We start from the raw sequence: 27,058 nt of genomic DNA on the forward strand, positions 1-27,058 counted from the left end.
ATGTTGAGCGTGTTGTGCTTTAAGGTTTTGAGGAAAATGCAGAGACGCCACAGCAGCAACACCGACAGCGTTCCTCCTGAAAGGTACATCTCCTTCCTCCTTCTTTCCTCCATTTCCCTCTCTGGAGGGGAGTGTCCTGATTTAAGTATATGGTCTGTTATAGGAGATGAACGCTCAACAGTAAGAAAGGCATATACTAGCTGTGCATGTGGTTTGGGCAAGCTTTCTGCTGGAGTTTGGAGAGCTTAGAGGCTTTTCACCTTCATGTCAGTTACTGACTGATACCTACTAGAGTGTGTCAGGTTTCATGATCCAGTAAGGCACGTATGGAGACAGTTGGCTTGGCACAGGCAGGACCTTTTGGAGCTCTGGAGGAGCGATGGATGTCATAGTCCTGTGGGGATCTGGAGTGCTGTCAATCTGAAAGGATTGATCTGTATGCACAGAGGCTATTTGTATTTCTGTTATTGAAGTGTTTAAAAAATCTGCTGATCCAAAGCTCCCAGCAAATATAACTTAATATTTTATAAAGATTCAGAGTGATCCTTTACTTCATCCCAGAATCTTTATCTAGCTTCATGTATGTGAATACTTACAAGCAGAATGCCTCTAATTCATTTCTGTAATTATAACATCAGCAAGGGAGCCTTGCTACTGTTGTTGTGCTGGCACTAAATATTCCCTTGTGCTTTCCCAGCGTTAAGGCTTGACTTTTTTTTTGTTTCTAAAGAAGAAACTAATCTAATTACTCTAAGACAAAGATAGAGCTAATGAATCTCACTGTTCTGGCTGAGATGAGATTGTGAGTGAAACATCGTTACTGTTTCTTAGTGGTTTTGCAAGTGGAGGTGAAGCTTGATGTCCTGACCACTTCTAGCATGGTACTGTTCTTAATTTCAGGGGAAAAGAAATCCATCTTCAGCTTTTTCTGCATGATGCTGCCCAAGCCTTGGTGCAGTCTGTGGGTTTTATACCAGCAGGCAGGCCTGGGGCTTGTGGGACATGTAAGATGTATCCCTTCATCTGCAATGTAGAGCTCTGAGTCTGTAAAAACTTATAAGGCACTTTGGGGTCTGTTTGAATGGTTAAAACATCTTCAGGATAGGTGTTTATTATTGAGTGCAAAAGAGAAGCAGAGTAATGCCAATTGTTTTTTACAAACACTTCCAGTTCTCAACCAGGTAAATAGATATTGTCAGTAACACAGGCTGAAGTTTTTCTAACTGCAGAATCAAATGCTGTTGCTGCTGGTCTTCACTTCTGTTAACTTCAGCAAACTCACAATTTCACCCTTGTTTATTTTTTTTTAAATATGTCCCTGATTAATTCCTTCCTGCTGAAAGAATAGTCATGTCCCAAACAATAGTTGTGTCTTTATCTGTAAGACTGGGTTCCACCCAATTTGTTGTTATGTTCCCAGACGTAAGTACGGTCACATGATGTCCCTGTCTTGTGTCTCCATCCCTGAATTGTTGTGTGGGTGTAAAATCCAAGATCTGGTTGATGAGTATTTTGAACCAAAGCGTCTTGTTGACTTGATTCCTTGCTGGAGCCTGTGAAGAGACAGTGGGAATGGGGTGTAGCTATAAAAAGCCTTATTAGGAGTTTACTTAGTGGGAAGGTATGCCCAGAGAGGTTTGAAGCTCTCTCTAGAGTGAGATGAAAGGTAGTGCTCTGTACCCTTTAAGATGCTTGGGGAGGCTCTCAAACCCATGGGAGAAAGAGGGTTAAGGGCCCTCTGTGTTCCTGCATGTTCAGTCTTAGCTTGTGACCACTATTTCTAAAGTTAGAGATCTCCAAGGATTAAAATCAACAGAGAGTGAAGCTCTGTAACATGCCTTTGGGCTTTGCCTGTTGCTGAGCTTTATTTATTCTTCACCCTTCTTTGCAAGTTAGAGAGGTATTTGCTGTCTGCTGTGTGTTTGCTGCCTGGTAATTGTACTACTTGTTACCTGTATTGCTCCCTATCATCTAAACTTTACGCTAATTTATTTCAGCACCACAATATTGGGTTCAGGTGAAGAAAGCCTATTTTCTTTTAGGATGAAGATATTTAAGACCTCTTGAAATCTTGTTATAATCCAACATGCTCAGGAGAGAATCAGTGCCAGATCTAATTCTGCCCAGTGCCTGGTACCTTGGGTACATTCATGTCCAGTTTGCTGCCAATATAAAAATAAAACAATTTCTCTTGACTCCTGTGCACATCCTTCACTTAAAGTACTTGTTGGTTCAGGGACACAGAAGCAGCTCTCAGTGCTTCTCTTCCTCAGCTGACTCTCTCTTGTGTTTGTGTTATTCATTAGTGAGCAAGTAGAAGTCATCCCTAAAGACAGAAGATTTTGGGGGTAGGCTATTTCTTTGAGTTAGCTTGATCAATTTATTCTATGTAATCTGACCTGTCCTGGTTGTGCTGTGTAAAGTTACGTGGGCTTTTGTACATTTTCCTTTAAATATTAAAACCATTATAGAAGATGTTGAATTTGGTATTGGATGTGTTATTTCTTTGGTTCTTCCAAAAGTAAAGGGGGTGTTTGGGAACTTTGTTCCTTAGATAAAGGAACATTTTGATCACTTCTGATCTTACCTTGGGAATCTGGTTACTGGCCTGTAGTTCTGCAACTGTGGTTTTTCCAAAAGCAAACAGAGGGAATAGCATCTGTCATCTATCTATTGTGAGAGCGTGTGAGGAGCTCTTAAATGACTAGATTCAGGATTGGGCTAAAAGACTGAGCAGCTCTGTGGCACTCAGTTCTGTTTCATCACTTTTCTCTCATCTCCATCCACTGCAGAAACCGGAGCCAAACCGTCAGTTCTGAAACCAGCGTGGATGAAAGTGGAGTTTTTGAAAGTCTGAAGGCTGAAGCTTCTTCACCACAACAGCTGTTCTCAGGCCTGGCAGGTATCCCGTCGGGCACCATCACAGCCACGCCATTCCAGTCAGGTTTGGTGCTGGGCTCTTCAGCAGGAGGCGGGGAAGTTTTCATTCAGATGCCAGCCCCACGGGAGGAAGGGACCAGTCGTACAGAGGGAGCCCCGTTTCACCACCGGCAGGCGGCCCATCATTTCCACCACGGCCACCACCGGGGTTCGTCTCTACTGCATATGGCAGGAGGGGACCGCCACGGGCATGCTGAGGAGGGCAGTGATGAGCAAGCTGGAACGCCAGCCCCAGCTCTGTCAGAGTTGAAAGCTGTGATCGGTTGGCTGCAGAAAGGACTTCCCTTCATCCTGATCCTTCTGGCTAAAGTTTGTTTCCAGCATAAGCTTGGTAAGCATCTATCTGGTTTGGATTGCAGCTGTACTAGAGGGTGGTCCCCATGACAGTGTCCACAGGTAGTGTAGTGTGAAGGGGACATAATTGAATGCATGGGATAATGCATTTGGTAAATTGATTTCATCTGCAGTTCAAGCAGTTTCATCTGTTTCCTGTCCTGACCTGTGAGAGATCAGTTCTGTAACTTCACCTAATCTCTCCTTAACATTCCTGGAGGGGCTGAGGATATTACTAAGGCTTCTCCCTCAGACCTATCTCTGGAAGAGATGGGGAGAGCATATGTTAGTGATTAGCAAAGGCCTCTCTAGCACAGAAGGGCTCAGAGGATGGGACACTTGTGGGTAGTTGTGAAGGATGGTAGTTGTTAAAGCAAAAGAGCATCAGCAGTTACAATTTACAGTTGAGATCTTCTGAGTTCTCTCAATAATATGTCTATCCAGGTTTCTTTAATGGCACCTGACTTTTGGTTCCTTAGTGGTCATGTAAAATCTAATCATCTAATCCTGCTTTAATACAAATCCATATGTGTAGCATGTCTGGGGATCCTTCCTCATTCTGGGAGTAGCATGCTGAGATTATCGTCACCAGGAAGCCAGTAACGCTTGGGTTTAGTCCACTTACAGCTCTGCCAGTATTCCCAAAACCAAATATCAATTCATGTCTGCAAAATCCTGCTCTTTGGATCTGGTATCCTCTCTGGTTTCATAGTGTGCCCTGTTCCCCAGGAGCTGCTGAACTGCAATTGTAATGCTGTCACCTGAGTTCGGTTTGCACAGAGCAGCCAGAACTTGCAGCACTCCAGTTCTCCTTCAGCACAGAACCTGACATTAGGACAGTGTCTGTACTGGGGGGGTTGCAAGTGCTCACCGTGGTAGTTTTGTTCTCACTTAGCTTGAATTTGTACTTTATATGAGTCCAAACTGCCCCGTTTTAGTTGCCTATCTATTTTATACCCCAGGGTGTCCAGTCTATCACCCAGTAATATTTTTTTTCTAAGCTTGAGAGGCTGACAGCAGATGACTTAGGACTGAAGATCCTCCTGCCCAGCCTTATGTACTTTGACAGTGTCTTTCCCTGCAGGGATTGCTGTGTGCATTGGTATGGCCAGCACGTTCGCGTACGCCAACTCAACGCTCCGAGAACAGGTTGCTCTGAAGGTGAGCACAGCATCTTAACCTCCTACATTCCAAAGCAACATTGGTCTTTGTATACAAAACAATATCCATGTTGAACCTTCTTTTACAATGTAAGGATGAATGCCATTGTACAGATACAGATCTGTCAGAATAAGAGGACAGTGCTGTAATCCTCACTTCCTCTTCCTGCTTGTCCCTACTGATGCTCTTCCAGAGTTTCCTTCCTGCACTTTTGTGGAGTGTAGTGAAAAACAGAAAGAGAAGAAATCTCAGTGGAGATTGTAATCTGCTTCTGGTTCTGCCACTGACTGGCAGTGCATCTCCAAGCACTTCCCTGCACCTTAGTTTCCCTGTATGTACAGCAGAGGTGCTCTGAAACCTATTCCACTAGTTAATGACTAGTAAAATTACTAGTTAATGACTAATGACTAGTTCACTGCCTATAATTATCTGAAAGGAGTGTGTAAAGAGGTGAGCAGTGGTCTCTTCAGCCATGTGACAGGATGAGGGGAAATGGCCTCAAGCTGCACCAGGGCAGGTTCAGATCAGATGTTAGGAAAAAATTCTTCAGTGAAAGAATTGTCAGGGTCTGGAACAGACTGCCCAGGGAGGGGATTGAGTCACCAACCCTGGATGTGTTTAAAAGGTGGGTAGATGAGGTAGAGATATGGTTTAGTAGAGGACGTGTACGGTTTAGACTTGGTGATCTTAAAGGTCTTTTCCAACCTGGTAATGAAATTTAATTTAGTAGCATTTAGATCATGGTTTGAGATGTTCAGCTGAATGATTTTTTTTTTTAGATGTACTGCTTGTTAGTATCTTTATAATGCTCTGTTGATAACATACATAGAATAAAAAGAAACCAGCAGATCTTTTCAGGCTTTGCTGTCTCCAGTGTCAGCAGAATACTTCAACGGTACTAAAACCACAAGACTAGATTTGCTTTTTTGTGAAAATTACATGGGCGGCACAAGTGTGTGCTTACAGCTAGCAGCAGCAGTGGAATAACTGTGGTACAGTGCTGAACAGACAAATAAATTGCACAATCATGTGATAGATGGCTGTTGCCTTGCACTTTGCACCTCTGTCTTTCTCCCAGCGTCCCCATTAGTCCGCCTGCTTTAAATCTCAGCCTAACACCCCTGGCTGTTGAATAGCTACAAAGAGCTGTTTTCTTAATAAATCAGCTCACAAGAAAAACGCAGGGTTTTTCCTCCCAGGGGTAAAATTTACTCTCCAAAGTTACACTGGGCCAAGACCCAGGACAAGATCTTCTGCCATCAAGCTTCCGTCTACAACGTTCTGTGCCTTTGGAAAGACAGAATTTGCACTTCTTTTGACCTTTAATTATCTCTGTTCTAGAACTTCCACACTTTCAGGTAAGTGTCACACATGCTGCACATAATGATGTTATATTTGTTTTAGCTAAGCCTTCTTCTAAGTGACTTCAGGTCTATTTGTAAAACACACCTTTAATGGAGTGTCACTCCAAACAGGTGACAGCTCAGAATTATAGTACAATGTATGGAACTGACTTTTTTTAATCTGCTTTTCAAGCTGCATTTTAAGCATCAGCAGAATTTTGATGTCCCAGGAAAGATCCCAACTTTGAAAATTGTGTTCTGCAAGTAAGGCTGTCATTTTCATCATGTATTTTGATTAATTTCTCTCAAGTTACTTTATTTGTAAAGGTTAGGTGAGTGAGAGCCATTTCTGCTTGTGTTTATATATGTCTTCACCTAACAGCCTATTTCTGAGTCTTAGTCCAATGTAAATAAACTAATTACTGAACACCTACCTGCATATTTGTGTCCCCTGGGTTGGTTCTGCATTTTTTCAGCAGTTGAAGGCTCAGCACAACCCTTGAGACTTATAATTTATCTTTGCTTCTTTTTCTTGCTCAGGAGAAGAGATCAGTGTTGGTTGTCTTCTGGATCCTGGCCTTTCTCACTGGAAACACCTTGTATTTGCTTTACACGTTCAGCTCTCAGCAGCTGTACAACAGGTAGGGAAAACTTTCATTGTACATGACAGAAGGTGATGATTTCCAGGGAGGAAAAGAGGGAAGCCCACTGTTCCCCATGCTTTGGGAGGAAGTGGGTATAATTAAGGTATCTGCTGCCTTTGCTGTAATACATTCCAGTGGAGGGAAAGAATGTGTGCATCACTTCTACCAGTGATCTATGCCCCTATCAGTAAATGACATAACCAGGGTCTAAGTGGGCCAGGGTGGGATGATACACCAGTGTTGCTACCTGAAACACCTACCTTTGCAATTTTGTTATGTATCAAAGCAGGATGGCTACTTTTTGTATAGTGGGACTTGTGAATTTCCATTTTGACTGCTGTGACTGAAAGTAAAGAGCAGGCATTGGAAGCAGACAAGCACCTGACCCACTGATTTTCCTCTGACAATAATGTTTTCTCTTCAGCCAATCAAGCTTTGAGCCTATTATGGGAGGTAAACTGGAGAAGAAATAATAGTGCTTTACTTGGGTGTCCTCAGGGCTTGGAACCATTTGGATCTGGGGTAAAGATAGCCTCCACTTTCAAATTCTGACTAAAGTGGTTCTAAAATAAGCAAAGTTAGTACCCATGTATTTTGGTTCAATACTATACCTGCTTGTCATAAAGCAGGAATTAAATGACAGTTAGAAAGCAAAGATACAGAACTTAAGCACAGAAATGTTGGTAGAATAGATAGGAAGACACAGCAATACCAAACCTAGTTACTTCAGAAAGTGGGTTTGATAAATTAGCATCTAAAACTGTATGAATTACCTTTCCTGGGAAAGTTTTGTTTGTCCTGCTGAAGGGAACTTGAGGCTGCAAGTAAGATCTGTGTCACATGCATCACTTGGGTTATGGCTAGATGGCCCTGGGGTATGTTTTGTTCTGTCATTTATTGCATTGCTTCCCTGCTTCTTTCCACCAATGCTGTCTGTGCAGCAGAAGAGTCAAGGTCTGACCACGACCCTGGTATCTTTGGAAGTGCCCCTAACATATTTAGGTTTGATCACTGGAAAGCTGTGTATGTAAAGGCTTCTGGAAAGGGGGACTTGTATGTTTGGTCAAACTGGTAATATACTGGCAATATATATCCTATAGGATACTCCATATAGGGAGGGGATGGAAGAGAAGTAGATACAACAGAAAGGTGTGAAACATTAGTTAGAAATTTGTGTGCACAACAGGGAAACAGCATGTCCCTAGGAAGAAGGCCAAGGTTAAAGGCATGAAGAGGACTGAAGTAAAGGTTAGGTCACCTGAAATAAAAGACTTTCAGCAAATTAGTCCCATTCTACACACTGTTCAGGGTGTGGGTCATTAACAGTGAACAGGCTGGGTGACAGCTTCACTACAAACCTCTACTCCTGAGTGTTGTAGTGGTGCCTGCTTTGTCATGCTTGGGCTAGTGCAGCTATTGCTCACTGTGTGGGGACCTGTGACTATTCACAAGGCAGGCCTGTGAAATTAGAGGTAGCTTGCTTCAGTTTTGTTTCTTTCTGGTTTATTTTTCATTTCCTGATTTACTTTTTACTTGTTTCTAGGGCATGACTAGTAGTAAAGTCTCTGATTCTGTTTCTGTTTTTAGGGTGTAATTTTACCTGTTGTGCTGTGCCAGTGTTGTGAGTATTTTAAATTCACATTCAGGCTTTTCATTCTGGGTTGGTTATTTTACTTTTGCCTTTTCTTTTTTTTTTTTTTCATTTATTTGTTTTAAGGTTTTGCTTTCTACCTTGAGGCTTTAGTAGGTAAATATCCTGAAGAGGAATCCTGTATTTTGAGACTGAGTAGGGTCCAGTCCTCACTGCTGCTCAGGTCAGTAGCTCCTGCCCATTGCTATGTGAAGTTCTGCCATCCTAGGCTCCCCCTTTAGCCTAGTCAATAACAGTACCTGAGGGACACTACATTTTTGGATCTTTGGTTCAGCTAAGAGTGAACACAGCCCAGCTCTTGGTCTGCTTCAGACAGTGGGAAGCCACTGTCAGGGCATGACACAGCTGGAGTTCTGACCTTTCTGCCATGTCCACTACAGGGCTTTCTTTGTGACAAGTATGTTTGACATGCACAAGTAGCTTCAGGGACTGTTGCCCCTGCAGTAGTTCTGCCCATGGGAGGCCAGCTCAGAGGAGGAAGACATAGACAGGAAGTTCAGCATGGCCAAGTGCAAGGTCCTGCACATGGGTCAGCACAATACCAAGCAGGCTAGGTGGTGAGTGGATGGAGAGCAGTCATGAGGAGCAGTACTTGTCCACCAACATCCCAAAGAAGCTCAACATAACCCAGCAATATGCCCTGGGCTGCATCAAAAACAGCATGACCAGCAGGTTAAGGAGGGGATTCTGGTCTGGTGAGGCCCTACCTGGAATATTGCATCCAGCTCTGGAGTCCCCAGTGTTGGAGTGAGTCCGAAAGAGACCACAAAGATGGTCGAGAGGGCTGGAGCACCTCTGCTCTGGAGACAGGCTGAGAGAGTTAGGCTGGTTCAGCTTGGAGAAGGCTCTAAAGAGACCTGAGACCACCTTCTAGTCCCTAAAGGGGCTCTGGGAAAGCTGGAGAGGGACTGGTGACAAGGGCAGGGAGGGACAGGCCAAGGGGTCATGGCCTTCAGCTGCAGGAGAACGGAGTAGGGTATTAGGAATAAATCCTTCCTGTGGAGGGTGGGAGTCCCTAGCACAGGATGTCCAGGGAAGCTGGGGCTGTCCCTGGATCCCCAGCAGGGTTCAAGGCCAGGTTGGATGGGGTTTTGGGCACCCTGGGCTGGGGGGTGACCTTGCCCACGGCAGGGGATTTGGAACTAGAGGGGCTTTGAGGTCCCTTCCAATCCAAACCCTTCTATGATGTGATGGCTTCCCAAGGAATCATAACTGCTGATGACCTGGACTTCAAAGGTTAAGCTTTTACAGTCCAGTCTGATCAGGCAGCTATTGAATAAAGGTGCTGCCTTTAGACCAACAGCTCTTTCACAGTGTGGCTTGCAGGTTATAGAGCTTGCAGTCTTCCAAAACAGATTTTGTACATGTTTGGGTCCTGTTTTCTGACAGTGGGTAAAGCTGCTGTGACCTCAGTCAGAATGGGAAGTACAAAGATGCCCAGTGGGATCATGGGATTCGTTTGCATGTCTTATTCCTATTGCCCTGGAGAACTTCACCAAAGTACAGTGGAGTTTCTTGGCTTTCTCTTGCTAGCAGTGGATTTATCTGGTATCAAGAAGCTTAAGTGAGGTTCTCATTGCTATTGGAGCCTTGTTGTCATGCCTTTCAGCCTTATATTTCTGAAACCCAACCTGGAGAGGCTGGACTTCTTTGACCTGATGTGGATTGTGGGGATTGCAGACTTTGTGCTGAAGTACCTCACCATTGCACTGAAATGCCTAATTGTTGCCCTGCCCAAGATCATCCTAGCTGTCAAGTCAAAGGTAAGAATCCTTGTGATATACAGATGTTTGTCTTTATCTGCTATCTTTACAATGAGGTGGCTGCAGGAAATATGGCTGGGAAAATAAAAATAAAACTTTGGCAGAAAGCCAGCTGGGTAGGGAGTTTTGGGTTTTGAGCCACCACAGATCTGAGCAAGGGTTTGGTAGTGCCAGCAAGTAGCTGAAGTCCAGAGAGAAGTAAGTATTGCTTGAGAATGAATAGGTACTAGCAGTGACATAACTGCTTTTCTATTTGACTCTGTTTTCTGGGTAACCTCTGTAAATAACTATTTCAGAAGTACTTACCTCTGCACTTAATGGAAGGAAACTGCAACTGCTTGTCTCTGGCTTTCCACTTGAGTTGAAGTAGCAGTATTAAATCTAAGCTACTGATACCACAAGAAACCAACACCAGTTCTAACCATAGGCAAAGAAATACTTGAATTAAAGAGTTAACACTTAAACATTTATAAAATCAAGTTAACTAGGCCTAACTATTTAAACTTTGTCACTGCATTCTCTCTCCTAAAATACCTCCTTATTTTTTTTAACTCTTAGAAATGTGTCAAGCTTCCCCTTCCTCCTGTCAACATTTCAGTGGCAAATGCAACACTGACTATTATTTGTATTTAGTAAAGAAACTTTGTGGCAGCTGAAGGGATGAAGGGCACTATGTAGATGGGAGGTATCATTAATCCCTGAAAGTCTCAGACAGGGCACTTAAGGGGATATCTAAACTGGGAATAGTTTTGCTTACAAATGACATGGGTGGCAAGGGAGTTAAGTAGTTTGTTCCTGCACAGCAGGGCTACTGGAGATGGTTATTAATTTATTTCTGGCAATTGTCCAGCTCTTTTTTCCCCTTCTATTATTATTATTTTATTTTGGGAGATTAATGTGCTAGGTCAGAGCATAATCCAGCCTGGGGAGGGAGGGAAAAGTGATGTGAATAGTCTTCCCAAGATAAATTGCAGTGTTGGAAAAGGTTCACAGCCTTTGCTTGCTTGTCTGAGAGCTATCCCAAGTACTCATTAATCCTTGTCGGGAGAGAAGAAAGAGAAGGGGTCTTTATTTGCAGCTACAGTGGGAGGCTGGTAAGATCACATCTGTCAAGGGCCTATAATGACTCTGAGCACAGATGCTTCATTTTTAATACCTTTTTCTGGATAGCAATATTTCTCACTTTTTTTAAGTCCCTTTTTGTCTCAGGATGTTGTTGATGGTCTCACTGTCCCTTGACATCTGAGACTGCTGTTACCTACCACTATGGATCTGGATGTATTTTTATCCTCCTCTCTACACATTAAGCCAACCAAGGATGAGATCTGGTGTAACAAATTAAGCAAGATCCAACTGGGATGGGAGAGCTCCAAGAGAACCCCAGGATGCCATAGAAATTGTAATTGGTAACCACATAGCTGAGCTCTTTCCCTGAGCCCAATGACCCAGCTTACTTCTACAGGCCAGCACACTGCCACACATCTTATTTTTCAGATGAGTTGTGTTAAAGGGTAAGCTTTTCCTGAGTTAGAACAGTTCTGATGCTCTGTAGGCACATTAACTTTGACCAAAGTTGTTTGCACCTGCTGTATTAATACTTGCCAGATAGAGTTACTCTGTTCCTCCCCATATGCTTGTAGCAGTGTTTATGCTTGAAGCTCAGACTGTGAACTTCTGGCTGGCTGTCACAGAACAGTAGTGGGTAGAAAGCTACCTAGAAGCTAGGTAAGAGACTTCTTTCAACATCTATATATACACACTGAGAATTTTCCTGCCAATTATCTAGTCAGAACAGCAGCCTTTAGTTCCCCATAATACAGGGCCTGAGGTGGAGATGGCTGCACTGCCAGGGATAGAGTTCCACACAGCTGGGAACAGGACAGATTCCTTGCAGAACCTTCTTGAGGGAGTCAGTAATAGGTGATAAGATTTGCCCCTGGATGGGATATCAGGGGCTTTGATCATTCCACGCTCCACCTCTGAGCAGACCCTTCAGGTTTCCTGCATTTTGGAAGTTCAAAGGCACTTCCAAAGCTAGTCTGGCTTTTCATGCTGCTTCTTGAGATTCTGGTCTTCTCTGAATACTCTGTGGTTTTCACTGATATTGCATAGCCTGTCTAGTACTAGGCCCCTCCTCTGGCTGTTGTTCTTTCAAGTCTCTTAGCTCTCCATATCCATTGTGACTGGACCAAGATCAGATTCTTTAACACATCAAAGTCTTATCTCCCCTCAGTCTTCTCTGTAAACTGAGCAACACCAGAATCACAGAACTGTAGAATCAGAATTGTAGGGGTTGGAAAGGACCTTGAGAGATCATCGGGTCCAACCCCCAGTATTGAGTCTTTTGAGATCATTCATTCCAGCTTTTACTCTCTTTTGGATTGCCTTTAGCCCCCTCCCACCCTAGTTTCCAGACCATTTCTCCACCTAAAATGAGTCTGGATTATAATCCTCCTTTCCAGTGTGTAGCTGACAGAACCAGGAAAGGCTGTAACCACATTTGATAAGGCTGCTTTGTTCCACAAAGATCAGGAATGAAAACAGAAAATAACATTAAACTTTGCTTACCTCAGATGTCTTTTCACTCTGACAGTGAACACATGAAAAACATTGGGCTGGAGAGTTCACTTCTCCCAGTCTGATGTACCTGGGCCCCTGCACAGTAAGGGCAGCATTGGGTTTAATGGCATCAGGAACCATCTTGGGTTTCTAGCATCAGCTCACACTTTAACTGAGAAGAGGCAAAGTAAAACAGACAGGGTTTGGTTTTGCAGTCTGAATACAGGGACCAGTCAAAACAAGTGCTTGAATGTGAAGCACAAAGACTGCCATGTTATGGGGATGCAACCAGAGTTCTCCAAGCCTGAATAGCTCAATACCTTGAATATCTCTGCAAGCAAACCCTCCAGAGAACAAGGGAGGATCCAAAATTTGACAAAATAATGCAAGACTTTCACAGGCCCCCAATCAGCCTGGAAAAGAGGTGCCAAGAGAGGCTGTGAGTCTCCAATCGGGCTGTAAGACAAGGAAAGAGCAGCAGCTTGGGAGCAGGAAAGAGAAGCAGAACCAGAAGGTAACCCCACCAGAGTCCAGTCTTACACCTCTGGAATCAGTGGGAGTTTGTGGGAGAAGGAACATACCTGTGGCTGAAGCTGTCCCTCTTTCCCCCACATGCTGTGATGGGCACATCAAGCTGAGCACAAGTTCTAACAGCAGCTGGGCTCATAATTTCTTCAGAAGGGGGGGGCTTGGCTCCCACCCGGCGTGCTGAAGGCTCTCCATTAAAAAAGGCAAATAAGATCATTTGGTTCAATATAAAATGAATTAAAGTAAATTAAACTGCAGGAGCCATGTGGCCTGCAGAGGCCTCCATTGTTGTACACACATAAATGGCAGCTTTTCATTTTCACTGCTAAGGAATGACAGCTTGAGGGGGGTGGAATTAAAAATAAGGAAATAAATAATAAAAAGACACACTTGCCAAAGATTTCCTTTAGGAAATCCCAGGTGCCTCCAAGTCTCCCATCCCCTCCTCATGCTGTTGTCAGCAATCTGAGCTGACATGCTGGAGAAGCCAGTGAAGCAGGGGGGAGAAAGAAAACCAAACCAAAAGAACTGTAAGAAATTGTTATCCCCAGTTCTTTTTTTAATGTATATAACCCTGTGTCTACAGGGGAGGTATACCAAGGACATGCTTTTTTCCAGCAGCCTTGGTGGGTGGTATTTAAGAAAGGCCCTAAGGAAGAATTTCCTTTACCTGCTCTATACAGACATGCAGCCACGTTACAAGGGGGATGTTCCCAGAAAATTGAAAACTCAGAGGGAAAACACTAACATTTGCTCACTGAAGGTATGGAATTACTATAGAATGAACACTTGTCAGCTTTGCTTGGAAGCTGGAGCTAGGCTTTGCAAAGGAGTTTTTATAGCAGCACCAGCATTACTCAGTTTTTTCTTTCTGCTGTTCAGATGGTGCCAGGGCCCAGGGTACAGTTACTGGTCCACACCAGCACTGTGGACTTGTTGCTATGTCTTCAGAGATAGTTGTCAGAGGGGGTGTTTGGTTGTGGTGGTTGGGGTTTTTGCTGCCTTTAAGTATCTCATCAAGTTTGGTTGGAGAGAAGTTGGCCTGTATGTGGCAGCCATTCTTTACACAGTTTTACTCTTGGACTTTGTACCAGTACCTTTTTGGCATGTACCATGTTTCCCAGCCTACATGGTTACAGCTCTGACATGCAAACTGGCACACAAAGCTTCCTGTATTCCTTCTGAAGCTGCACCTTGGACATGAAGTGTCAGAATCTCTTTTGTACAACACGGGTCATTCACCTGAAGCAAACTATCCTAAGGCAATGTGTTAGTGTCAGCTGATCTGCAATAACCATGTGTTCTGAGAGTCTGAGGTAAGACCTGATTGAGTAGCCTTGGTGCTCTTCTCATGGAGAAGCAGCACAGTCACAGTTTTGGTTATGTCACCAGCTGTTTCTGTCTCTTTGCACAGCTATGTAGAATCAAATAGTAATTGTAAGCACTTACCTGGTTATGTGAGCACCTTATGATTAGAATTGGTCCACAGCCTGTCTTCATCTTGGTTCATTTGCACCCATTGACCTCAGCTCCATGGGATACTTTAACCCTGGTGTGCAGCCTCTCACAGGGCAGACTGACCCTTCCTCCATCACATGGCTAATTGCACAGACAACTTGCTTATGCAGAAGTTTCATGCTCCTTGAACAACAAGCTCTGCATGTGCTGGGTATTCATGTAGAACAACCCATGACATAGAACAAAGTCCATCCTTTTGCACTGGGAAATGAGAGCAAGCTGGAGCAGTTTGTGCCCCTTCCAGAAGGCTCAGGTTAGGAAAGTACCAGAGGGAACTTGTGTTAATTGTGATGGTATCTTCTAATGTCCCAGCAGCTTTGCTTTCACACTAGGACCAGATACTTATCAATCCTTTAACATGAAGTTCATGTGTATTTTTTTTCATCCTGAGAAGTGTCTCTTGAAGCATTTGAATCTTCCAGATACTTATTAAAAATAAGGCAGCATTAAAGCAAGCACATCTATATGCCTGTTTCCAGTATTACAAAAATATCTGGGTAAAAATTTGTTCCTTGTCTGTGCTGTCTTGTGCTGTGTGATATGCAAGTTAATCCTACTCCCCTCTAACAGTGGGGTGTAGTAAAGTGGTGTTTCCAGACCAGTGATAGCCTATGTTCTCTTTACCCCCTCCTTGATCTTGGATGTTATTTGGGGGGAACTCGCTCAGAAAGATAATTGTTCTTCTTGGACAACAGTTGCATCCAAATTTATCTTTCCAGTTTAAGATACCAAAGGTGTGACTTTTGGAAGTGCTGTGCACTAAAAATCTGATTTTCCCCTCTAGTCCCACCTTGGAATTGCTCCTCATTAGTCTTGCATGGATTTTCACCAGCATCCTGTACGCCACAATCCTGTTTACTGCTCCTACCCAACACTTCCTTATATTGGCAATATGACCCAAAATCTCAGCAGTCTCTGCTCTCCTCTGATCCAAATTGCCAGCAGGTCTCAAAAGTTTTTTCTAGCATCTTTCTGCTTCAGAATATGTCCTAATGCTGCTGGCAGCAGAACAAGTGAGACTTGGAACTTCCCCTGAGTGCTAATCACAACTTACAGTTGCCTCATTGCAACTTCTCGCACTTCTCTTGCATCCCATTTTAATCCCACTGTGTAAAGCCTTAGCATGCCTCTCTGCTTCCTTCTGGGGAGGCACACATGCACCCTTATGCAAAGCCTTATGTCAAAAGAGACTACAAAGTCAGGGCTCAGTTAAGCTGTGTGGGGATCAGCATCATTTCTCCAGCTGTAGTTAGCCCCCTTTGGTGTGTGTGTTGTGATTCAATTTTTAATTACACAATTGTGTTATACTGTGCCCCACAAACAAAGCAAGGAGCTGCTGTAGAAACTGGAAAGTGCATTGAGAACAAAGAGACCACTGGAAGAAGTTATGTTCTACAAGTTAAAGTTGAATGCTACACTGGAGAATTAAATTCCATCCTTTGCCAAGAATTCCTAGATGATTCTAGAAAAGCCATGTACAGCTGCAAACTGAAGTCAGTGGTTTAGCTTTTAATGGTAATGTGATATAGAATATTAAGTGCTTTATAAAAACCCTAATCCCAGACATCTCAGCTTGGACACCAAAACAACCTTACCTTAACCTTAGTCTTAAGTTTTCATTTAGAAAATGCAGAGAACAACTTATGTCAGCCAGCAATGTGGAAATAAGGTGGTGCTTAAAAAAATCTTTTACTGTGGTGGTGATGTCATAGGCAGACTGAAGAAATTTTAGTGATTTTCTACTCTGAGCAGAGCTGAAATAGCATGAAGTGAGAGGATGAAGATCTGCCATCAAGTAACAAGGCTGTAACCAAATAGTAAAAATCACATGCTTAATGAGTCCCACTCACCCTCTGGGAAAAATAGTGATCACATCATTACCAACTGTACTGCAGGCACCACAGGAAAACTGCAAGGGTATGAAACCCTGAATTCTGCTCCTTCAACATCAGTGCTGCATTTAAGGCATAGAAATCATTTATGTGGTAAAGGAGGTAAACAGGAGATTATATTTCAGACATTAACTTGGGTTTTAACAAAGCAATCTGGAAAAACAGAATGGAGATTTCACTATCACAAGGCTCAGCAGCAGCACTGCTATAATTAGATCCACAGCACAGTCCTTCAGCTCTTGTGCTAATCAAGTGTTTGATAACAGGAGCAGTAGACTGGCAGCTTCTACACTAACTGACCCTGCAGAGGAAGCACAGCAAGCCGTATACTTACTTTTCTGTCAGGCTTCACTCCAGCCTGTTGCAGGGGCTTGATACGAGCACAGATTCCTTTCTGGTACCTGACTGTACCCTAACCAGGAGCCAGAATCAGGTAATATCCTGTTTCATCTCAGTAAGCCAGCAAGGGGATGCTCTGGAGAGCTGGGTCCTGCATGGTATAGTCATGAACTGGTGCTGTCTCACCACAAATAGCTTCTGCTGATCTCAGGGCACATCTAAGAGGGCATTGAAGAGGAGATTCCAAGATTTACATGGGGTTTTTTTATTAAACAGGGAAAAAAAGCCACCTAACAGAAGCAGGCCTTGCCTTGTTTCAGGCTGCTGTCCCAAGGTAGATGCTCAGGAGAAATAATTCTATTTGTGCTTAATATAACACACAGTTTGTCCTAAGCTTGGTGAGACATAGCTGCAGTACTTTAGTGGAAGCTTTCAGACACAAAACAGCTTGAGACATTGGCTTTGAGAAGTCCAACCTAGAGTGCCAAGATACAAAGCTGAACAGAAGGAGACAAGGGTGCAGTGAGTGTGCCCACCAACAATGGGTGCTGCCTGCAATAAGATGCTGCTGTCAGAAGGCTAAATTTTGCTGCTGAAATTACAGGGAACAGCCCTTATTTTCTAAGCTTCTGGCTCAGAAGGAAGACATCCACTTCTGCTTCAGCCCTTTGTAGAATTACTTCTGGTTTTCCAGGCACTTTTCCTCGTTTAAAAAAGGACAGGTGTGGTGCACTGAGGTGCCCAACAAGCCTTACATTCCTGTAGCACTGGTTCTCTACTAAGTGATGCTCAGCTGACATTATTGTTTCCTTCCTAGCTGTAATCACTCTGAGTTTATCAACAGGTCTCTCAAGTGGTCAAGTGGGTGGTAATGGGCTGAACAGGGAGATGCATCCATTTAAAGCTTAACTTCACTCTTGTGAGCATATTAGCAAGTATCTAGCTGCTAAGAATCCTGATACCCTGCAGGTACCATTGACAGCTGAAGATTTGCATTAGATAAAGGAATTACAAAAGCTTTGTAGAGGGTGGAGATTGTGGTTAGAAAAATGGAAGTGTGTCATTTGCTGCATGTTGATTGTAGAGCCACACTCTGCCACTTCCAGTTCTGCAGCCTGTCCAGGGCTGCCTGTGACCTTTCCTCACTTCTTGCTGTGGCCTCTGGTCTTTTAGTGCCTATAAACTTCTGTTGTAGAAAAAACCCTCAGCTTTGATGCCCCAAATGCTGAATCCAAAGCTGATGCAATGACAAAGTAAGTGGTGACCTGTCCCAGCCCAGCCTGCAAGGGAAGCCAGGCTAAATAAAAAGATGAGAGTGTGAGCCTGGTGGGAGGAACAAGTCAGAGAAAGCAAACAGTTTGCTGCCTTTAGCTTGCTGGTAGCTTTCATCAGAGCTGGCTGAGGAGGGGGAGGTGGAGAACTGCCTGTGTGAAGGGAAGGAAGTGACAGCGTAGTCATTAGCAGACTGCGACCCTCTGTCACAGGGGCTCCTGAAATAAACGATGATTATATTGAAGCACGAGGCTGGATAGAGACCTCTGTGCTAATTTAATAAATTGCTTGCATTTAGGACCCCAGATTGTTGCTGTTACATTTTTGCCATGTGATGCCACCTGGGATTAACAAGGAGGAGGGATGGGGGGGAAAAGAAGAAAGCAGCCCAGGTCCGTTAGCAACCGCTGGTGTGACCTCACTCCTTGTCCCAGGGGGGATATGAGATCATGAGAATGCCAGAGCTCTCTGAAGGATTCGATTTGTTCAGTACAGCAGGATGGCCTGCTGAGTGATCTCATCTCCCAGACCCTAGGGAAGGGCACTAGCTGCTGCTAGCTTGTGGACTGCAGAGGACTTAATCCCCACTCCAAATATCCCCAATTAACAATTGACCTGGGATGACATCACTGATGACAAAGCTAACTGGGACAACACAGCAAAAATCCAGGGGAATTTCCCCCACTCCCTGATCTTACCAAATAAAAGAATTTTGACATGTCAAAACCAAACCTTTCACTCCTGATAATGGCACTGCAGGCTGAGCACAGTTCTGGGCTCACAGCTTGCCCTGACCCAGTGCCCTGTCACCAGCTCCCCTTCTAAACAGTGTGGAACAGAACATAAACAAGTCCTCATTAAGATAGAGGGGCCCTAGATTAGATCCCCTTATTTAGCCAGCTTCTTAGCTCTAGTATTAGGTGCTTTATGATGGAAATTTGGTAAGAAAAATCCATTTCAATTGCTGCACCTCATGGCTGCAGTAAACCAGGAGTTACCTTGCAGGTGTCCCTCAAGGAGGAAGGCTTTCTAATCAAAGTGAACACCAAAATGGCAAGAGCAGCTCTGGTGAAGGTTTATACAAAGGATACTGCCCATTCTTAGAGTGTCTTGAGAAGTCTTCCCCCACCCCACCTTTTCTTCCTTTAGGTCCTCAGGAAGATTTAGTATCTCTGAGTTTAATATACCTTGCAGGTATTTTTCAGAGCCAGTCTTTAGCTGTGTACTACTGTACAAGATCCAACACACACCTGAGTGGAAGGGTGCTGCCAAATCAGGAGTTAATTTGGTTCTGTGCAGTGATCTAGATAGCTGTCAGGAAGACCAGTGTCACCTTACATTTAAATATTGATACCTTCAGATGGGGGTACAGGATCAGAGACTTGCCTTGCATTCCTTTTCTCATTACCAATAGTATCTACAACTCACATCATCCATCCATCCCTGTCCACATTAGCCTCTGCTGCCAGCATTCTGTAGCATCATACAGATATGCAGTAATGTTCATACTCATAACCACTGCTAAAGGTTTCCAATTCAATGTGCACAACAGCTGGGTGAGTGGCAGAACAGAAGGAATGCCAAGAAACACTGAGGTGAGGTAGCCTCTCTGTGGTTAAATGGCTGCAGAGAAAGCTGCACCTCACGGATACTGGTCTTTGCACCATTTAACACTGTGCAGGTGGACAGCAGCCCCAAGCCCTATAAGCTTCAAGCCCTGCCCCTGTGAAGTGCTCCTGACTTCCCCACTGTGCTCATGTGTGGCTTGTTTGTTTTACAGGGCAAGTTTTATCTGGTCATTGAGGAGCTGAGCCAGCTGTTCCGCTCCCTTGTCCCCATCCAGCTATGGTATAAATACATCATGGGAGATGATCCATCCAGCAGCTACTTCCTAGGTGGGATCCTGATCATCCTGTACAGCCTCTGCAAGGCAAGTACCACCTCGTTAATAACCTCTGCAGGAGCTGCAGCAAGAGCAGAGAAAGCAGCACAGCTGAGGGGAACAAATACACCCTGTGATGGTTGCTGTCACTATCCAGAAAGGGAAGCTGCAGCAGCTGGGGACACTGTGCTTCAGTTGCCAAAAGCATTTTGCTTCAGCAGTGTGTGGGCATTGGTGAGCTAGAGAAAGATCTGTGGCTGCTCATATAGTATTGCATCAGGCTGATGAAGTCATTGCTGCTTTCTAATACCTTTCTATAAAGGCTAGAGGAGAATGGGGGCAGAGCCTTGGGGGACCAGTGCTGGAAGAGATGTTAGCTGTCTTCAGACTTCTAGATGCCACACTGAAGGGAGGTTACAGACAATTAAATGCTTCTCTAAGCATTCCTCTGTCTTGCAAGGCAGGGTAGATATCCTGCTGCTTGCAGCACTGAATGCAGCAGGGAGAGAGGGTCATACAAGAGCTGCCTAGATAAAACAGGTAGTTCTGACCCCATTCTAGGTCCTGGTCTGGCTAGGGCCAGAGTAGTGTTGCCCCCCAAAGTAAGAAGGTTAAAAGCACAAAGCGTGCTTGGGGAATTGTAAATTAGTAGGCATGACTTACAACAGCTCCAAATCTGCAGCCTAGATGTAGCTCTATTCCTACTTGTGTCTTGACCCCTGCCTAGGGGCAGAAGCAAACAATGATACACCCAATTCACCCACCTCTCTGAGAAAGGCCAAGTGACTCAGGCTTGCTGCAGCTCTGATGCTTGTCTCTGCCTAGGAGAAAGGCACTGTGGCTTTGCAGCAACACACTGAAGAGCAGAGAAGAGAACATATCTGAGCTGAAAACAGCTCCAAGGGACTAATAGATTGCTGAGCAATGCAAACTCTTCAGTGAGATCTGGCAGCAGTTGCAGCTATATGTTGTAACAGAATGGGGCAACACAACCCCTGCTGCCAAGGAATTTACAGCTTCTGTAGGTGAGGTATGCAGAGGTCACAGCCAGTCTGTGAGCAAAATAGTAACGGAGCAAACATGCCATAGAAGGCACATGAGACCAGTGCAGCTCCCAGTACACCCACTTGTTCTCTCAGCTGTGTGCTTCCTGCTGCTCCTTTCAGAGACATTATTGCCCAGTTCTCCTCTAGACAACAGCATCAAACCCTTCCAGCTTGTGAGGTCAGGTGGACAAACCACAGTTACAAGGACAGATTTTGTGGGACCTTTCCGGTGTCTCCTCTTGCAAAAGTTGCTCAGCACCTGAAGAAAGGATGCTTACCTGCAGCTGTACACGCCACTTCTTCCATCTGGAGAAGTCATTGTAGTGTGACAGAGCAGCAAGGGCCATCTGGTTCTTGGAGGAAGGGGAGCCAAGCACAAAAATAGCTGGGAGGGCAAGGGCCCAGCCCCACAGCACCCAAACAAGGCAAGCAGGGTAGGCCAGTAGTTGAGGGCCAGGTGGTGGGGCAGGTCCAAGATAAACCCAGAACATCATTCCACAGGTCAGGATGAGGTCTGGTGGAGGTTGCCAGAGTCAGTCACAGCAATGAGACCATCTCAAGGCAAAGGTGGGAAGTTAATCCCAGTGCTGGGGTGCCAAGGTCAGTAGGCACAGCTATGGCTAAGCTAGAAACCAGCACTCACACAGCTCAGGAGGGAACTGAGAGCTCTCAGGCTGAGCTTAAATAGAGCTTCTGGGCAGGGCTTGTGGGTGGAGACCCCAGGTGAGGCTTGTCAGGGCCATGAAGGCCCATTAATATACTCAGGGCCTTGCTGCATAGGCATAAGCAGTTCTTTATGGCCTAGTGGGGTGTTTTTCTGATACAAAGCCATTGTAGGTAGTGTGATAACTAGATTGGAAAAGTAACCCCATTCTGAAAAGTTCTGCTGATCTGTTGTTTAGCAGCTCCCTGAGGAAAGACAGAGAGCTCCCTGTGTGGCCTCCTGTCACTTAGGAGCAGGACTGAGGCACACGCCTGTGTGAGGGTGCCTTGGCTACAGCCTGTTCCTTTAACATGCATGTTTCTTCCTGTAATTCCTCCAGTTTATCAGAGGTGTAAATGGATGGAAAGGCCAGCTGAAGGGTCCAGGAATGTGTCCCATGTCAGTGTGAGGCAACTACTTATTACCATGGGTGCATCCTCTGCATGTTAGAGATGTTGCTCGGAGGCGAGAGAAGAGCAGGACCGCACTCTTCCAGTACAGACCAGGAAATGCTAGGTGCATGCATCCCATTTACAACCTCAGGAGTTGCAGGTCTAATTCTTTGCCTGAGACACTGGAAATATACCCAAAGGAGTCCACATTAGCAAAGCCACAAACCACATTAGAAAAACCACAGAAGCCAATTTGGCACTCAGACCTTCTGTGCTCCTGGCAGAAATCCAGGGCTCGGCTAGGGCTGCATCCCCTTTCCCTACACAAAGGGCACGCTCGACTTTCAGGGTGTTTTGTGGAGTGTGGATGGTGGGAGCTGTGTTGGTGGCTCTGCACTGTGTAAACAAGAACCTCAGAAGATCCCAGATGTTGGTTAGTAAGGGCATCCAGGTCCTATTTTTCCCTGTCTTGAGCAGCAGCACTCACTGGCTGTGACCCCATTCCTTCTAACCCTTCTGCTAGAAAGATGATTGACACCACACAGACTTCAGTGCAGGGGGTGATGACTGGATGTTAGAGAGATTACTGAAACACGTGGCTTTTGGGGGTCCAGGAAACTCCAGAGGAAAAAACATGAAGAGGAGGAAATGGACTGGGGGAAGGGAGACATCAGAGCAAGAGCAAAGTCACACCATGAGCAAAGCAACCAGAAAAAGCTGTGAATTGGACAGTGGGAAAGAGCTGGTCCCTGACTGTGGTAGAAGATAAAAAGTCTGTAGTAGTTGGCAGCTTAAAGTGCTAGTTGCTGACTGGAAGCATTACTGGAAGGACCCTGGGAGCCTTTTTACGTGCTGACTGGAAGCATTACTGGTGCCTTCATTTGATTCCCCATCTATTGCAGGATGATCTCATTGGCATTCCCTGCAGTGAGCCCACTTACTCTGCTAACCAAAAAAAAATAGCCAACTCCAGGCATTCTGGTGCCTCTGTACTGAGAGCCCACTCCAGATCTGAGCACTCTGCCCTCTCTCAGACAGGATAGAAAGGGAAAGGTCCTGTTATGTCATCTGGCCCTTCTGGCTAATGCAGGGCTGTTCCTTGAGCAATCATTTCTTCATATCTTGTCTAGTGTCCTTTCCCTCTGTCCTGCCAGATAGGGAGGATGAAGCTGGCATACCAAATCAGGTTTTTCAAGCTGTTTTCCCTTTTATGAGTAGTACCCTGTCTTCACTTTAAGAATGCTGAGTGTGTTCAGCCCCTTGATATTTGTAGGCAGTTTATCATCTTTTCCCCCACTTCTGTACTGCTCAGCCAAGCTGTAAATATTTATGTCTTTTAGTCTCTTTTCAGAAATCATTTTCTGCAGGTTCATTTCTGCTCTTCTCTGAACTGCTTTTAGTCTTTTAATGAGGAGCCCAGAATGAGCGCTGCTCTCCAGATGCAGTTACATCATGTTTGCTGGGCAATGAAGGGAGGGGGAAAGAAAAGGACCTGCTGTTGGCCCTGCTGTTGGCTGTCTTTGGGCATCCACAAAGTACCATGGTGCTGGAAGCTCTCTCCCTTCCAAGCATTTGAAGTTTCCCATTCTTTAGGCAGGTGGGAGCAACTCAGGCTCAGTCCTGCTTCTCCTTCCTCAGCCATTCTTTTCTTGGTAATTTTCAGCTGCTGCACTACACTAATTCACTGTCCACAGCAGGACAATTCCCACTCCTTTCATAGTATCACCTGGGCCCTGAAATGTCAAGCTGCCTGGCAGAGCCACACAGCCCTGGGAAATCCCCCTTTTCCCCAAAGGGAAATCCCCTTTTCCCCCAGACCACCCTTCCTTCCCTCTTTCTCTGCACTAGCCACAGTGTTTTCTTACTCACTTCTGGGCTTCTCTGGCTCTCAGTTCCCAGGGTGGGAACGGGTCCCTTTTAGCCCTTTCCTCTGTAGCAGGGCTGGGCTGTTCACAGCACCACAACCCCTGGAGCCTGTTCCTCTGTCTGTCCTGTGAACCCCTGGTCTGCAGTCTGTTGTTACCAGAGCTGTTCTGGCTGCCCTTCTGCACTGTCAATTTGCATTTATTACATATTTCCTGATCACTATGAAATCTTTTCTGGCACCATTGTTACACAGGGTCTTTGTTCCCTCCAAGGACCCATCTGAAGACACACACACGTGCTCACACCCCCAAATTCTGTCTCTAACCTGGACTGTCTCTGTTGCAGTCTTTCGACATCTGTGGCCGCGTGGGAAGTGTCCGGAAGGCGCTGAAGGTCCTTTGCACCCCACAGGTAAGCAGTGGTGTGTGTCAGAGCTATTTCACAGGTAGAACAACCTTGTTACTATTGAATCATGGAGTTGAAAACTGCTCAGTGGATCAGGGTCATTCCTTGTCCAGTGACTGGATGAGCTGGTGTTTCTTGCCAGGAACATCAGGAACCTTTCCCAACGCCTGCCCTGTCCCAGCCATGGTAAGAGATCGTTGCTGGCCTGGCCTGTTCCATCTCATTGGAAGCCCTGTGGATCAATCCACAGAGGTCAAAACTGCAAGAAGCTGACAAAACTTTGTAATGTGAGGAAGACTTTAAATAGACACAGGTACTGCCTGGTGCACAGTGACATTAAAAGGGATCCCAGAGTGCACAGAAGTGATCCCAGGCATCACATCATAGAGAACTGATACTTAGATCTGTTACTGTGAATACTGTGACTTACATTTTCAAATGGTAAGACTGCAGCCTGTAGAGGAAAGGAACGTAATGTAGATGTTCACTAGGGTGAGCCTTGCTTCTCCTGTGGGCTTGGGCTGGTCATCTTTCCTTAGCATGTTTTCATTCCCCCTTTCACTGTTACAATAAGAGAAATGACATTTACCTTCCACATATTTAAAAAAGAAAAGTCTGAAGCCTGTGGGTGCTGCTGCTGTTGTTCTTTCTTCTATTGTCTAACTTGCTAATAATAATACCTCCCACTATCTAAACACCTCTGCAAATGATGCTGAATTAATCCTTCCAGCTCCCTGTTGAGCTCATTAAATTTCATTATCGTTGCTCCACAAGTGGAGGCACTAAAAGATGGAGTCAGCTCGAGGGGAAAACAAAACAGAGCACAGAGCACCAGACTCCCTGTGTTCTGTGTGCTGGTCCCCAAATCTCCCTTCCCTGTGCACCAGCATCCTTCCCAGGTCATGCAGGGGATCTGGGTGTGAAAAACAGTGTCTATGTCTATGCTTAGCCACAAACCAGATGACCTGCAAGCCCTTTGACACTGGGTTTTTTTCCACCTCTCCCTAACAGACCTATGGTGTCCGTGCTACCAGCCAGCAGTGCAGTGAGGCAGGTGACATCTGTGCCATTTGCCAGGCAGAATTCAGGGAGCCTTTGATCCTTATGTGCCAGGTAAGACCCCCAACATCCCACCTCAGGTTTCACTGTTGGCATTCATTTGGTTAACTTCTGCAGCTGGGGAGAAGCACAGTTGGCCTAAGCACTTCTAAAATCATCTGCTGGGTCTTAACCTAGGGCCTAGCGGGTATTTATTGCCCTCTTCCGGATAGCCAGTGACTGGTGGTAGCTGAGCCACTCTTCAGGGGCTGAGCATGGCTATTGAGATGGAAAAGAGCAGCCTTGCAGTGCAGGCCCTGCCAGCTGGCAGTCCAGGGCTTGCATCTAGAACACGGGGCTTTATCTGACCCTTGGGTGGCTGGCTGGTCTGCAGGCAACCCACTGCCCGTGTAGTCGCGGTCTGGGCTCCCAACACCTGGCTGGGAATAAAAGTAGCTCTGCGTGTAGGAGTTGCTCCCCGCTGCCAGCACGTGGGAATTGGCGTGTTTCTCAGTTAGTAAACACTGGCAAAGCCTGGGTCTTAGGAGTAACGTGCTCTGAGTAAGGAGTAGTCCTAGTCTGGTGCTGCCAGGGGTTCTGTTACTGTATCGGAGGCCAGCTGACGGCATCGCCTCCTGGCAACACTGGTGATGCTTCCCTGAGATTCTCTCTCCCGCTGCTTATAACCTGGTCTGGGGGGGTGAAATGCTGCATCCTGGAGGCTGTTCCTGGTGGGTGCACACCAGAAACAGCAGAATGGCTTGGCCATTTCTGGGAATGGGGTTAGAGGGATGTATGCTCCCTTGGGACACCATGAGACAGCTCAAGAGCCTTTTTCCAAAGAGCTGTAACATTCCCATGCTTTGTACCAGGGTTATGAAGTTAAAACAAGTAGGTCACCTGCACCTCAAAAATGCCTCTACTATTCCTACAAACATCTGTGCAGCTGTTACCCAGCTGGGAGCCCCAAAGAAGCTATCTTTGTGTGTGCTTATCAGAGTTGGGGCTTTGATGAGTAATGTTTCTGCTGACTCCAGACATGTTGAGGACGTCTCAGCTTCTAACTGCTTCTGATGCTCCCTTCTTGCCCTGCTTCTGGTCTTCCAGCAGACAGGGATGTGTGCTGGACAGCTGTCCCTCCTGGTCTCTGATAGTACACTCCAGAGGGAGAGCCCTGTTTTGGCTCAGCGTAGAATTGAGAGGAGATAAGTGGTGAAAAGTGACATTTATAGAAAAGGGGAACCAGGGATTGCAAAGGTGGTGTGAACAGAACAAAACACATCCAGTAAGAAGCAGGGGAAGAAAGGGGCTGGTTTGAGCTAGGAAAAGACTTGTAAAATAACCCAGGAAATTGAGGATGGAAACAGGGGGAGATAAAACCTTCTCAACTCCCTTCTTAGCCCAAACTTTGTAGGCCTCTTTAATGTTTCTTTCTATTGCTACATTAAGAGACAGAGTAATGTATCATTAGCATTGGCACACTGATGCTGGGCTTTGTTTTCCATACCCCGTGGGTACCGGTAGTCAGCCACTTGTCAGCCTGAACCCAAGTCGTTATGTGCTCCCCTGGCTGCCCTGCTGAGTGTCACCCTTGGTGGCCAGACTGACCCTCTGGCCTTGCTGTGACGATGCCCTTTCTTCCCCACAGCACGTCTTTTGTGAGGAATGCCTCTGCCTCTGGTTTGACAGGGAGAAAACCTGCCCCCTTTGTCGATCTCTCACAGTAGAAACCCTGCGTTGCTGGAAAGACGGTACCACCTCTGCTCATTTCCAGGTGTACTAA

The 27,058-nt window shown here is 45.4% G+C and overlaps 1 protein-coding gene across 1 annotated transcript; it reads left to right on the plus strand.

Moving 5' to 3' along the window:
* RNFT2 (ring finger protein, transmembrane 2) lies at positions 1–27,058 on the plus strand (the record flags this gene model as incomplete). Its single annotated transcript, XM_084272084.1, has 9 exons — positions 1–83; positions 2,793–3,271; positions 4,358–4,434; positions 6,318–6,418; positions 9,682–9,835; positions 19,724–19,873; positions 24,178–24,243; positions 25,249–25,350; positions 26,924–27,058. 9 exons carry the CDS (start codon positions 1–3, stop codon positions 27,056–27,058), a joined length of 1,347 nt encoding a protein of 448 aa, XP_084128210.1.

Source organism: Gallinula chloropus (genome assembly GCF_964237585.1).
Source record: "Gallinula chloropus genome assembly, chromosome: 17".
In the NCBI taxonomy this organism is placed as follows: Eukaryota; Metazoa; Chordata; class Aves; order Gruiformes; family Rallidae; genus Gallinula; species Gallinula chloropus.